Source organism: Xenopus tropicalis, chromosome 1 (genome assembly GCF_000004195.4).
Source record: "Xenopus tropicalis strain Nigerian chromosome 1, UCB_Xtro_10.0, whole genome shotgun sequence".
NCBI classification, from domain to species: domain Eukaryota; kingdom Metazoa; phylum Chordata; class Amphibia; order Anura; family Pipidae; genus Xenopus; species Xenopus tropicalis.
In genome coordinates, this window is record NC_030677.2 from 112,191,214 (window position 1) to 112,206,140 (window position 14,927).

A 14,927-nucleotide genomic window follows, 5' to 3' on the forward strand; every position below is an offset into this window, starting at 1 on the left:
CCTGGACCCGACAGTCTGACAAACCCGACTGCGTCTTCTAAGCCTGTCAGTCAAAGGAGCAGGCTGACGTCACTCACACACTGACACAGAGCTTTATCCCTCCGACCCCTGGCACAGAGCAGTAGATAACAAGCAGCTTCAGCTTTCCCTGCCTACGTCTCCCCCTCCCCTTACACACAGGCACACACCGGTGCTGAAGCTCCCTTGCAGGTACAGGCAGAAAGGGCACTGAAGGGCCAGAATCGCAAGGCACTGTGATTGGACAGATTTTAAAACTTTTTTTTTTAAGGGAGGCGTTTAAATTGAAGCCCGGAACAGGAGAGCAAACATGGCTGCCCTGTGGACCTGTCATTGATTCAATGATAATGGTAAAGTGAATAAACTTGTGGGTTGTGTTGCTGGGTTTACTTGGAAGGGTTGAACTTGATGGACTCTGGTCTTTTTTCAACCCTATGTAACTATGTAAAACTTTGTTTTATAAAGAAATTAAAAGTTGATACCAATGTAAACATAAGGGCAGGTGCAAGAAAAGGTGTTTATTGGCTGTCAGTATCACTTTAATGATTTGTCATTCAGCCAGTTCTCTATCCAAGTTCCAGTTTTCTATCCAATTACAAATATTCTTTTACCAATAATTTTCTATGTGGCATTTTATCAAACGCTTTAGCAATTTAAGTAGATCACGTCCACTGCCATTCCAGATTCTAGGTTCCTGTTCCCCTTCTCATGAAAGGCAATTAGACTAGTCTGGCAAAATCTTTTTTCAATCATATTCATATCATATCTCTTTATTACCCCTTCCAAGTGCTTTCCTACCACTGACATCAAACTAACAGGCCTATAGTTTCAGGCTGAGGGCAGAATCTTTTTTTTTTTTTTTTTTTTTTATAAATAATAACACAGCTCTATTGTTTGGACCATTTTTTTTTCCTAACCTATGAGAAACTAGTAGACCATACAAAAGCATATCCCCCAGGGTCAGACCTGTTCTCTGTCAGTAATAATGGATACACATTTGTTAGACTGTGAGAGGCTTACTTAAAACTTATTAATGCTCTCTGTTTCAGCATTGTCTAATACCAAGCATTCAGGCAAAAAAAAGTCATATTGGATAAATAAGAGCTCTTTACAGGTGCCTTACATGGCCGACATACAGAACTGGGTTTGCTTCAGAAACCCTATTACAGTTTATATAAATAAGCTGGTGTTTACACAGCAGATAGAAAATAAACTTTAGAATACAGTGGGTTTAGTTCTTACACAGGAAAATAAAAAAAATAAGTCAAATTGAATTATTGGCTTTCTACAAGCCTACAGACTTTCTCATTTCTTATATAAACTAGGACATTTTTTGGCAAGTAATAGTTTATTTGAAGGTGCTGGATCAACAGATACAAACTTAATGTAAATAAAATATCTTTTTTTTTTATGCTGGGCATTTAAGTTACATACCACATAGCGTTTCCTAAGTGTAACTCTACCAGAGCAGCAATTCCTGCCATTGCCCAGTTATATCTTCAAATGAAAAAAGTGAACAGCTATTTAATGTATGCTGGTGTATTTACAGAACACAAAGCATTAGGCAAAAGGCGCGTCAGCATGAGGTTATATTAGTGATATGGTCCTACTAATTGCTTAGTTCTGGTGTGCTGAGGTAACAAATGGTGGTAGACACGCCAATCTAAATCAATGCAATTGAACAGGGGGGAGTGGGCGCTGGGCTACAGCTAATTTCTAAGTAACAGCACCTCAAGATACCCCTGCTTGTTCAGTTATTTGCCTTTGTTTTACTTTGGGGAATGGATACTTGGCATAATAACTAAGACGTCGAGACCTGTGTAATAGTCAGCCAGTGGGTTGCCCAGAGACTGGTGCTGGGCAGAGTTAGTTCAAAATAGTAATAAGCTCACTGGTGTTAGGGAATTAATAGGAGTATATATCTTGTAGTATGAACATTCCTAAAGTCTAAAGTTGAACTAGTACAAAGGAATTGACATATTGCTTAATATTATATAATATTAATATATTCTACTTCCAAAAATATGATATACTGCCTTTACAAAAAGCAACCTTTTTTTTTAATCCAAAATCCAACACAATATATGTAATTCCCCTTTAAGACATGTCAAACAGTTTTGTAGATATACTAACAGTGATTAGACATTAGAATATAAACTAGTGCTAATTTCAGAATAGGATCCTGACAGGTACAGTATTATACGGCACCTACACCTTTTATATTAATTCACAGACAACATAATAAATATATGAGTATTTGGTAAAAAAAAAAAAAAAAAAAACACATTGGCACAAAAATTCATTTTGGCAGATATGAAAATCAAGATAGCTACAACCGATTGCCACAATATTATATAACTTGTGAAGCTGCAATTCCAGCTCTGAGTTTTTTCACAGTTAAAAGTTCAATTTGAAGAAAGGATTCCCAGGCTTTACTGACAGCTTCTCTGGACTCCAATATAATTGTGTTCTTCATATTCACTTTGAATTGTGTGTATGAAATCGGCTTCCTCCACATTCTCCCCCTCATTCCCAACCTGCCGAAGGCTTGCTTGTGGCGCTGTGCTTCTTCTCCTCTCCATTATGAAATTGATCTGGTAAATTAGAATAATAGCCAGAGAGGCCACAAAAATCTAGGACACAGGAAGAAGATACCATTACCATTCGGTAGTTCAGCGATTAGTATAGGGGTGATGGGCTTGTGCAGCTCTCCAGCTCACAGGTACACACACAGGTACTCACAGGTTATTAGCATGCTGGGAGTAATATCAGCTGATAATGTATGGAGAGTAAGTAGGTGCTTCTAAAACTTGCCTCCAAGCCAGAGATTTAAAAATGGGCACCTACTTCGAGGGCATGGGAGGAACATTAAAAGTGGTGGTGTGGAATATGTTGCTTATAAGCCACTGGCCGGGGATCGAAGATGTAGAGAGTAATCTAAGTCTAAGACAATTAGAAATTGATCTTCATTCTTTATTTGTGGTTTTGTAATGAATTCACTCTTTTGTTTAGCAATTCCATTTTGGAATTTTAGCAGTAATCATGTTGCTAGTGTTCAAATTACCTTAGCAACCGTGGGGTGGATGAATGAGAGACTGGTATGGTATATGGTATATGGTATATGAATAGGACAGTCAAAGAGTCATTAGAAGAAGGCAAATAATGAATGAATTGGCCATACTATAACACACTAAAAGTTAACTCTAAAGTGAACCACCCCTTTAACACTCCATCCCTTTACACATCAGTAATAGAAAGTCATTGTAAAATAATTAGTTCTAGTTAATGGTAATTTCATATCATTAATTCTTTCCAGTTCTTTTTTTAGCTGAAAAAACCCACATTCATTTTGCCCATATATAAATTGCTTACCTCTAGGAAGATAAGTCCCATGGCAAGACCACCCAGGAGCAGGAGATTTCCTCGACCCCAGCTCACTATCTTGTCCAGACAACCTTCCACATATATCATATCATCAACATCCCACTGCATACGGTTCTGAGTTTGGTACCCGCACATGGTATTTATAACTTTCTGTTATTTAAAGAAATATGAGTTTTTAATTCAGTTACACAACATGAACATGTTGGTGCTAGGAATTCACTGTGGCTCCTCCACTGCTTCTGAACTAACCAGTGGCATTACAGCTGCTTCCACCCTGTACCACAGGGGTAATATCATTGTCTGAGCCTGTCTGTGTCCTAGGGTGATGGCAATGGACCTGAGGGTGGGGCCAGATGGAGAGGGGGTGGGGTCAGACCTAGTTGAAGTTGCAACTTCTAAAAGTGCACCTGCTTTGGTCCCATACTAAAGTTTTTTTTTATAACTGTACATTTAAACTAAAGCAAATTATAATTAAACATTATTTAATTGTATTTGTTCTAGGCATGAAAAAGGCAAACAGCACTGTATAGAGCACTCTGCAAATGAATATTCTGGTAGAATTTTAGTACAGGTATGGTGTCTGTTATCGAATTATGGGAAGGCCATCTCTAGTTTAATCAAACAATTCGAAATTCTAAAGACAATTTCCTTTTTCTCTGTGATAATAAAACAGTGCTTTGTACTTGATCCCATCTAGACATGGTATGGAGATTCAAATTATAGAAACATACCTTAGATGGAAAATCCCAGGTCCCGAGCGTTTTGGATAACAGGTCCCATACCTGTATTATTATTGGCTGATTTGTAGACTTAAATCATTTTATCAAGTAGCGCAGCACATGATAGGCTTCTGCCTTGTAAGATGACTGCAGATGCACACTTGTATAACTCTAATGGGTTGGTTACCTGCCCGTTCTCTTTGATGCAGCAGGAGTATGGCACCCCACATTTCTCTAGGCTTGGGTTCGACTCCGAACAGTAGAAGTAGAGATTTTGGGACCAGTCTCTGTAATTATTCACTCCACAGCATTCAAACTTGAAGACAAAAAAATAGATATTAAGAACTGTTACCATATTGACTTTGGTAAATGCAAAGGGTCACTCACTAGCCATAACAATATCTTTCCTGGATGGGGACCTGAACATCTTAATTTTGTTATTTCTTTAAAGGAGAAAGAAAGATAAAAACTAAGTAAGCTTTATCAGAAAGGTCTATGTAAATACAGCCATAAGCACTCACAGAAACGCTGCACTGACTTCTCTGTCAAAAGATTTGTTGTGTCTGTTTTCCTCTGCCAGAGACAAGCAGCTCTCTCCTCTCTCCCCTCTCCTGCTTCCCCCTCCCTCCTGTTTGGTTTCTGATGATCTGAACAGGTGAAATATGGGGAGACTTAAGGGCACTATTGAGAGAACTGAAGGTATGCCTGCAGCTTGAGATTAACTCTTAACTAGCCATTCCTTCTACTTTAAACTGTGTTTATTGAGTTTCAGTATAAACAAGCAGTGAATATAGCAAATCATCAGCATGGACATCTAGCTGATTCTATCTATAAATGAAATGTTTACATGAACATGAAAATGTCACATATTGTAGCATGAATCAGGCGAAACAAACACCAGATCTAGATCAAATAAATTGGGCAGTTTTTTCTAAAGGTTTGTCTAAATTATTTTTTAATATGAAATACAGGTATATGTGTGGTGGGGGGTGACATTTGTGCCATGTGAAGTGACCACTCTCAATTTTTAAAAGACACACCCACACCCTTTTGTTATTGAAGTAAAAGCAATGAGGCTGTTATCAATGGGAATTCCTGGGGGAAATCTTTGGAATTTCTGTCTGAAAGCATTCTCACCTTTTTCTGTAAATAGTCAATAAAATTTTGGAGGTCCAGATCTTCTCGATATCGATTAATAGCCCTTGTCATTACAGAAGAGACTTTCTCTAGAACCTGCAGATATGCAGAAATTAGCATCAGCTATTTCATTATAAGGTCATGCATGTAACACAAAGGTATAATTCATTGGTTTAGCACCAGTTTTGAGTCACCATCCAATATGTTAAAGCAATACCGGCATATATATGGTTGAGATTAAAGTACTTTTTCTTGAACTTTCTTGAAGTTCTTGAACCAATATCAAAATGTAATGCCAAACTACAACATTCCACATTTGCAATGGCCTTTAAATAGGCAATAATGTTATCTACATTGTAGCTGTGGGTGCCTCCAAACATGGAATCTTACAGTTGTAAATACTTGTTCATGAACAACAGATGTCCAACCCTCCTTTATATGCATGTAGAGATCCAACCAGAGTGTAAGGGAGTCTGAGTGTAATTTATATTTATAATAAACTGCATGCATACCAGTGAGTTAAATAAATGTGTTGTGTTACAAGTAAAGCACAATAACGCAAATTCATTTATTATATAATGGCAAATAGGATAGTCCTGCTCCCTGCTTGCTCTCAGCTATACAGGAAGTACAGAGCAAGGACAGGAAAATGAATCATAAAGACAAATGGCAAGGCAGTAGAAATGCCCTTAACCAAAATGTCCACCCAAGCAGACTTAACTAGAGCATTCCTACCCAATGGAAATTTTAGGAGTCCTATTTAGCAACAGGGCTATAAGCAATAAAACATCTATTAAGGGAGAAGATCACCCAAAAATTATTTTGGTTTGTCGAAGAGTCTAAAGTAGTAATAACCTATCTTTTAAATGATTTTAATTTAGTTTGGTGTCTTACCAGCCAAGCATTTCAAATTATTGCTAAAGTCAGTGACTATCATGCCAGTTTGCAATCATGTATATTTCTTCCTGTCCTCTGTCCACCATGTTCATTCAATCAGCCAGCCCACTGGTCTCTTAAAAAAAACTATATCCCCCGAACAATGTTGGTCTTTATAAAAATATATCCCATAATACGGCTCATATTGAAAAACACTACTTTATCTATATTAACCATTTTCAGAAAAATGTGCATTATTAGTATTATGTGCTATTGGGTAATCCTAAGTAGAAAATTGCAGTTTTAAGTACTTAGGGCTGTCCCCCTGGGATCATACGATTCACGGTGCACACAAACAATGGTGGATCAAGATAAAAAATGAAAAAGGACAATATTTACTGATATATATTCCACTTTGGTAAAATACTTCAATAGGCCACTTAATATGGGTTATAGTTTTCCTTTCATTAATTTAGAATGAAAAATGTATTTCAAAAATGATATATAATTTTAAAGAATTATAGAAAATTGTAATATCCTTGTCAAATAATCTATCGCTTATAGTTTCTTCCATACATATTTAAATATGTAATAGTGCAAGCATAAGAACAAGCTACTGCAATGAATTCATTTTCTCATACTCTCAGCCCACAGGAAAGTTCTTACCATCCCTGAGAACATAAAACCAAGGACAGCTGCCACAAACTGTAGGATCAGCACTATGAGGAGCATCCAGGCAAACTGCAAAAAGCAGAAACATGATCATTTACTCCTGAGCAGTTAACAAAAATCAGACGCAGGATATGCAATATGACAATGCATGAAAACTCTGGTCCTAACAGTCCTATTGCAATATCGGAAATGCAGCTTGCACCCCAAGTCTGGTTAAGAGGGCACACATGCAGCCGCACTGTCTTCTAAAAGGGGCTCTGCCACTGCAGTAAGTTGTCACTTGTTGGGTAGTCTTATAATCTGCCAATCCACACTCCCCAGCACACCCTGGCCTTTCCACTCTGTTCCGCCTGGTGCACGGTATTTAGAGAGACTTCGGCACTCTCCGTCATGTTCCAAACAGCACAAAAATACCGGCACAACAGGACTTGTTTAAGCGGGACAAACCCTGCAGATTTTTAATAGTAGCAAACCATATAAATATATGGTTTGCGGCTACTGCACATCTTTTTTGACACAACCTTTTTTGACACGACCACAACTTATTTGACATAACTGTGTCTTAGTTGATGTGATCATGACCTTCTTTGACCCAACTGCTATTTATTTGACGAGACCACAAATTTTTCCTTGCAGTAAATTTTTGCCGCAGATTCACAAAAAAATTGCTTATCACTATTCACTATCACTTTTTATTTGGTCTTTATTTTCTAGTTTTTGAATGTTTAGCACTTCTGACTCTTTCCAGCTTTTAAATTGGGGTCACTAACCCCGGCACTCAAAACTAGAAATCTTTCTATCCAGACCCTCTCCTATTCATATTTCAGTCTCTCATTTAAACTACTTCCTGATTGCTATGGTAAACAAGACCCTAGCAACCAGATAACTGCTGAAATTCCAAACCAGAGAGCTGCTGAATAAAGAGCTAAATAACTGAAAACCCACAAGAAATTAAAATGAAAACCAGTTGCAAACTGTCAGAATATCAATGTCTACATCATACTTAGGTTATTTTCAAGTTAAACAACCCCGTTTTAAAAAAAAAAAACTAAGAGAAGGTACCATATCCTTTATATACTTCATGATACTTAGGAATAACTTATAAAATACATGTTTTTAATGGCGGGATGAATTGTTAAAATGTTGTCAACTGTCAAGTTTTAGACTGGATGTCCAGTTTTCAAAACATAATGTATTTAACAATCTTCAGTAATGAATATGTGGATTTGGTTGCAGTCAAACCTATTGGAATAACTTTATGTTATAACAATTAAAGTGTATATAACTAAATATTATATATATTATGTAAAAGCACAGAACAACTGGTTGGCAGATGAGCTTATAAACTATTCAAAACAAATAAATATACACATTATTTTAATTTGGATTAGTAATTCGGAACCAGTTATAAATAGTGCATGTGTTAAATGACTGACCAGTGTGATTCTGACTAATGAATATCTACTCACAATTTTGAGCAATATATGTAGATCCCGTAAAGCTCCCATGCAACCAACGAAGGTTATGGCAAACATTAGTATTCCAACAGCTGTTACTATGACTGCTGGGTCTGTGGTCAGAGAATCCACAATAGCTGATAAAATAAGAAGGCATAGAATGAACTGCTTATCCCTTAATAAAACAACTCAGCAAAGAAATTCTGAATGAGTGGTGAGTATAACTTTAAAGTACAGGTATGAGATCCATTATCCGGGAACCCGTTATCCAGAAAGGCCATCTCCTATAGATTCCATTATAAGCAAATAATTCAATTTTTTTTAAATTTATGTCCTTCTTCTCTGTAATAATAAAACAGTACCTAATATTTGATCCTAACAAAGAAATAAATACTGGCAAAACAGTCCTATTGGGTTTTTTTTAATGTTTACATTATTTTTCAGTAGACTTAAAGCATGTTGATCCAAATATGGAAAGACCCCTTATCTGGAAAACCCTAGGTCCTGAGCATTCTGGATAACAGGTCCCATACCTGTACTCATACCTGGACATTTCTTACTGTGCAAAATGAGAGAATTTAAGGAGAACTAAAGCCCTAGAGTCCTAATTAGAACTGTATTCACTATGTTAACAAAGAACAAATGCCCCATGGTACCCATTTGCTGTGCCTATGGGTCAAGCACACCCCCACTTTTACAGTAAACAGAGCACAATTGGGGGATACACAGTGGTGCAGTTAAGGAGGGGGTTGGAGACATCTGGAGGGGACATAGAATTTTAAAAATCCTTTAGCTATATACACAAATCTTAGTGAATAAAGTACTAAGTGCCAAAAGTGCTGGATTGGCCCTAGACAGGGTTGTTTTAATAAATGGGCAAAAGGGGCATCTGTCCAGGGCCCACCAGTACACATTTCATCTGGGATAACTTTTGGCAAAGCATCCTGTAGTAATGGCATACATCTCATGGTTAATTGATTTGCCTTTTTCCTCATAAAATCAGCATTTTGTTATTTATCTGCTCCCAGGGCTGTTGGTCCAGGGGGCACACTTGGGCATAATGTCTACTTCAGTAAGTGCAGTCTATTTCTTTATTGCCTGCCTTGTCATATTGAACTTCATGTGCTGGAGGGTTATTCTATCACAATTTTTTGGGGGCGGTGGGGGCCAACCAATTGAATCTTGCCCTGGGCCCAGTAGTACCTTAAAGTGTCACTGGCCCTAGGGGGCCAAGCCTGAAGGTCAGTTTGGGAGATGCCTATCTGGTCTCATTTATATTTAAGATATCTATCTCCTGTTTGTAAATGAAAGGGCAAATTTATAATTCAGGGGGAAATAATGTGCCTAAGGGTAGTTTGCTAATGCTGATAAGATGTGTGATAGCAGCTCTGGGTGGAGCTGGGTGGCTCAGCTTAAGGCAAGACTAACAGCAAGCACTATCACATTCCTGTAAAGTCAACTCACTGGTTTCTTTGCAGAATTTGGCATATATCCCCACTGCTATCATCAAACCACTGGCAACCTACAGAGCAAGAGATCAAGAGAGGTGAAACACATCACAACGATTCTGAAAGGAAGAAATACTTTGTTTACAAGCTGGTTTTACATTCCCACCGTTTTAAATATTTAGGGAAACATGCTTCCATGTGCTAAAATATTCAGAGAACGTCTTCCTTCTTAAAGGGGTAATTCACCACTAATCTAGCTTTTAGTATATTAAGGCAATTACTAATAAACCAGTATCTCTCTAACTGAGGTTTTCTGGAAGTCTGTTTAGTTTCCCCTTATTTCTAGAGGTTTACAATGTAGGTATGTATATGTATGTATATCTTTATTTATAAAGCGCTACTTATGTACGCAGCGCTGTACAGTAGAATTCATTAATACAGACAGGGGGGTTAAAGATAATGGATAAATACAAAGTACAACAATAAATACAATAAATACAAAGTGCAGTTGCAATAAGAGTCAGAAACACAAGATGAAGGAGGTCCCTGCCCCGTAGAGCTTACAATCTAGATGGGAGGGTAACTAACAGACACAAATAGGCAAATATAAGTGCTGTAGGTCACAGTGGGTGACATTACAGTATAAGTGCCAGTTTCCAGATCAGGTGCTGGGTGAGTGCTCCAAAAGGTAGTCTTTAAGTTTAGTTTTAAAAAGACTGAGGGAGGATTCTCTCCGGAGGAAATCGGGGAGGGCATTCCAAATGTAAGGGGCAGCAAGGCAGAAGGGTTTAAGGCGGGAAACAGCAGTAGTAGTGGGGGGCGCAACCAAACGGTTGCTCTGCAAGGAACGAAGGAGTCGGCCAGGAACGTACGGAGACACCAGGGAAGAGATGTAGTGAGGAGCAGAGGAATGGAGGGCTTTGAAGGTTAAGAGAAGGAGTTTGTAAACTATTCTTTGTTTAACAGGAAGCCACGATAAGGCCTTTAGCAGGGGAAGGGCCTGAACTCTCCTGGATGAGAGGAGGAGAATTCTGGCAGCAGTGTTTAATATAGACTGTAGGGGGGAAAGATGGGAGTTAGGGAGGCCGGTTAGCAGCAGGTTACGGTAGTCAAGTCGGGATAGGATGAGGGCATGCATGAGCAGCCTAGCTGTTACAGTAGAAAGAAAGGGCCGGATTTTGGCAATATTGCGTAAGAAAAAGTGACAGGTTTTGACAGTGGTGTTAGTATGGTCAGAGAAGGAGAGACTGGAGTCAAAGATCACCCCCAAACAACGCATGGAATTGACAGGGTTGATGAGGGTGCCTTCAATAGAGATAGAAAAGGGGGGAGTAGGACCAGGTTTAGGCGGAAAGATCATTAGTTCAGTTTTTGTTAGGTTGAGTTTGAGGTGGCGTTGGTTCATCCAATTGGAGATAGCCAGGAGGCAGTTAGAGCCTCCTGGCTACAATCCCAAAAGGTACATATACCCACCCAAAAGAAGAGGGAACTTCTAATACACAGAGAAAATAAGGTTAGCTGAGGGCTTATTTGTTCTTTTAAACCAAGTAAAGCACTGTCCTCTTCAAGGAATGTCTTGGAATGACATTGGTTTTATGTAATAAAAGTTCGCCCAGCTGCAGTAACCCATCACATCCCATTGGTAGGTAGCATTTACTGGCATTTATAAGCAAACATCCTTTTGGTCACTATGGGTCACTGCATTTGGACAAAATGAGTTTGCTTTTTATTAACTCCCCCCATATTTAATAAAAGGCACTAACTTTTATGTGCAGATAGCAGGATGCCTCTATATATCCTATATATATATGCCTCTGTCCCTTCATATAGAACACAGCATTTTAAGCTTTTAATCTCTGGTTTGTACTATTTGCAAGGTAAAATTAGCCCCATCCACCCCCCATTAATAAAGAACAGTACTGATTAAAGCACAGGGCAGGGTTTTACTGTTGCCTTAATTGCTCTGTAAAATATTGGCATTAATTACATATTCTAGTGTATTGATGAATGTTATAGATTATATGATCTTTGTAAAACACAACTGTACTTAATTACTGTACATTCACTAGTTCTACCCGATGGTGGCAGCTTCCTTATCCATTTTTGCATAGCATTATTTCATGATTGTAAAAGAACAGTAATTCCATGCCAGACGTACTGCATCAAACTAAACTATTCTGGAGTTTATAAATGAACTGGTTGGTTTGATGAGGAATGTACAGAGTTGTATTTTCCACTATGATCTAATTGATGTTTTAATCAATAGTGCATAATCCCCCTCTAAATGGGCAGTCTTCTCTCCACACCCATGTGCAGTGCTACGTTGAAGACATAACTGCATACCTATTACATGCTCACAATTACACATCCCCAGCTCTATATGTGTAATAACGAATTTCACTCACCCAAAAAAGATAGCAGGATACAAAGAGAGAATACTTTACTATCTGATTAGTCCTCATGTTTCCTTGCCCTTGTACATAAAGCTGGTAAATTCGTTACAACTCCAGAGCAGTGCAGTGATGTGATAGGAAGAGAAGTGTGTGAGTTTTGAGGAAGAGGAGGGGAGTAACGTGTAAACTTACAGGCATGTAGGATCATGTTATATGCATGCTTTGCTTCTTCTTTCCTGGTTTCTTCATTTTCTGTGAATTGCTCCCACACAGTTCTCAGTTTAAAATAAAAATGGGAGATAATTATTCTGCCTGTTTATTATAACTATGGCACATTAAGGGTTTTGATCATCTTTATGTCTTAATATAAAATTGCAGCCATCAAAAATTTCCTGTCACCCTTAAAAAAGCACAGTGAATCCCGTGTGGGTGCCAGAAATACTGTAGGTGGTGACAGACAGTCTCCACTCACTAAGGTCTTGAACAAGGGTGGCAAACTGTTAGGGGTGGCAGGCAGGCCTGGTCTGGCAATCTGTGGATTCTGGCAAACGCCAGAGGGGCTGCTGTAACATGCCATAGACAGTCACTATTTATTGGGCTTGTGGGAGCTGTGTCTAAAATCGGACGCAATTTATTTTTATTTATTGTTTTTATTACAGAGAAAATCATCCAACTTCTCTGATCATTCACCAGCTGGAGAATCTGTTTTTTTGGGAGGCCCGTGTATTCAGATCATAGAGTTTCCCAGTTACATAATTAAAGGAAAACTATACCCCCAAACAATGTAGGTCTCTATAAAAATATATTGCATGTACAGCACTGCGGAATATGTTGGCGCTTTATAAATAAGTGTTAACAATAATAATAATAATAAAATAAACAAGCTCATATGTAAAACCCTAATTCATCTTTTTTAGTAGTATGTGCTATTGGGTACTCCTAAATAGGAAATTGCCATTTTAAGAATTAAGGGCCGCCTCCTGGGATCATAGGATTCACAGTGCACACAAATAAGCCAAGGCACACATACATGCTAGGCCCTATCAGCCAATTAATGGACAGAGTTCTGCCTTTTGCTTTCACACTTCTTCCTGTTACAGTTAGAGCTGCATTATTTCTGGTCATGTGATCTCTGAGGGAGCACACAGCCCATCACAAAATGGTGGATCAAGGGAAAGGATGTAAAAGGGCAATATTTACTGATTCTTTAATAGGTCACTTAACATAAAATAATCTATTTGTTGGTTAAGTATTCGTTCTGGTGGTATAGTTTTCCTTTAAAGGGGAAGGAAAGGCTAAGTCACTTGGGGGTGCTAAAATGTTAAGCACCCCCAAGTGACTTTAATTGCTTACCTCGTACCCCGGGCTGGTGCCCCTGTTAGGAGAAAACAGCACCAGCCCGGGGCACCTGGGGCGATGCGCTTCCGCCTTCCTTTCCCCTAGACTCCGAGTCCGGCGCATGCGCAGTAGAGTGAAAAGCCGACTTCTCTGTTAAAGTTCGGCTTTTCACTCTACTGCGCATGCGCGCACAGCGAGAGAGGAAGGAGGAAGCAATCGCTGCTACCCCGGGCTGGTGCTGTTTTCTCCAAACAGGGGCACCAGCCCGGGGTAGAAGGTAAGCGATCTAAGTCACTTGGGGGTGCCTAACCTTTTGGCACCCCCAAGTGACTTAGCCTTTCCTTCTTCTTTAAGTTGGGTTGAAAAAAGACCAAAGTCCATTGGATTCTGTCATGAATTTTATGGTATACTTTTTATTTCTAAATTACACTGTTTACATAGCAAATAATTCACTCTACCATTAAAAATTTTATTCTTGAACCAACAAATGTATTTTTTAGCTGTAATATTGGTGTGTAGGCAGCCATCTCAGTGCATTGTACCTGAGTCTGAGCTTTAGCTTTACACATTAGAACTGCTTTCAGGTAACCTATTGTTTCTCCTACTCACATGTAACTAGAGAAGTCCCAAGCCGGACTTGGATTTCTTGCTACTGAGTGCTATTCTGATATCTACTGGCTGCTGCTTTCTTGCTGCCTTCCCTTTTTTCTGCTGATCGGCTGCTGGGAGTGGGGAGATATCGCTCCAATTTGCAGCTTGAAGAATATGGCTAGCCCCATGTGTAATTTCTAAATTAAATATTAAAAAGTCTGTTTATGTTTTTGAAAAACAGATTTCAATGCAGGATTTTGCTGCAGAAGCTCTATTAACTGGTGTATTTTGAAAAAAACATGTTTTCCCATGACAGTATTCCTTTAAGTTCAACTCTTCCCAGCAAACCCCAGCACACACACAGACCGATACCCATCTATCTATACACTCACATACATAAACCAAATATACCAACATCAATTATTATTTTAGTATCAATTAGATTTTAGTATCACAATAGCCTTGGATATTATTCCTGTTTAAGAAATCATTCAAGAGGGGCTTAAATACATTAATAGAATCTGCCATCACAACATCACTAGGAAGGGCATTCTGCAACCTCACTGCCCTCACCGTGAAAAACCACCTACACTGCTTCAAATGGAAGCTCCGTTCCTCTAATCTAAAGGGGTGACCTCTGTTTCTTTGTTTTTTATTGAGGTTAATAAAGTTCCCCTGCTATCTGTCTATAATCCCCTCTAATGTACTTGTACAGAGTAATCATGTCCCCTCCCAAGCGCCTCTTTTCCAGAGAAAACAACCCCAATCTTGACAGTCTAACCTCATAGTTTAAATCTTCCATCCCCTTAACCAGTTTAGTTGCACGTCTCTGCACTCTCTCCAGCTCATTAATATCCTTAAGGACTGGAGCCCAAAACTGCACTGCATACTCAA

General features: G+C 38.7%; 1 protein-coding gene across 1 annotated transcript; it reads right to left on the reverse strand.

Moving 5' to 3' along the window:
- Positions 1-1,855: 1,855 nt before the first annotated feature.
- Positions 1,856-12,903, reverse strand: LOC100492058 (tetraspanin-33). Its single transcript, XM_002934376.5, has 8 exons — positions 12,117-12,903; positions 9,728-9,785; positions 8,276-8,400; positions 6,801-6,875; positions 5,259-5,354; positions 4,309-4,437; positions 3,391-3,552; positions 1,856-2,651 (listed from the first exon to the last, which is right to left on the reverse strand). Exons 1-8 carry the CDS (start codon positions 12,171-12,173, stop codon positions 2,451-2,453), a joined length of 903 nt encoding a protein of 300 aa, XP_002934422.3. The 5' UTR covers positions 12,174-12,903; the 3' UTR covers positions 1,856-2,450.
- Between the last annotated feature and the right edge of the window lie 2,024 nt (positions 12,904-14,927).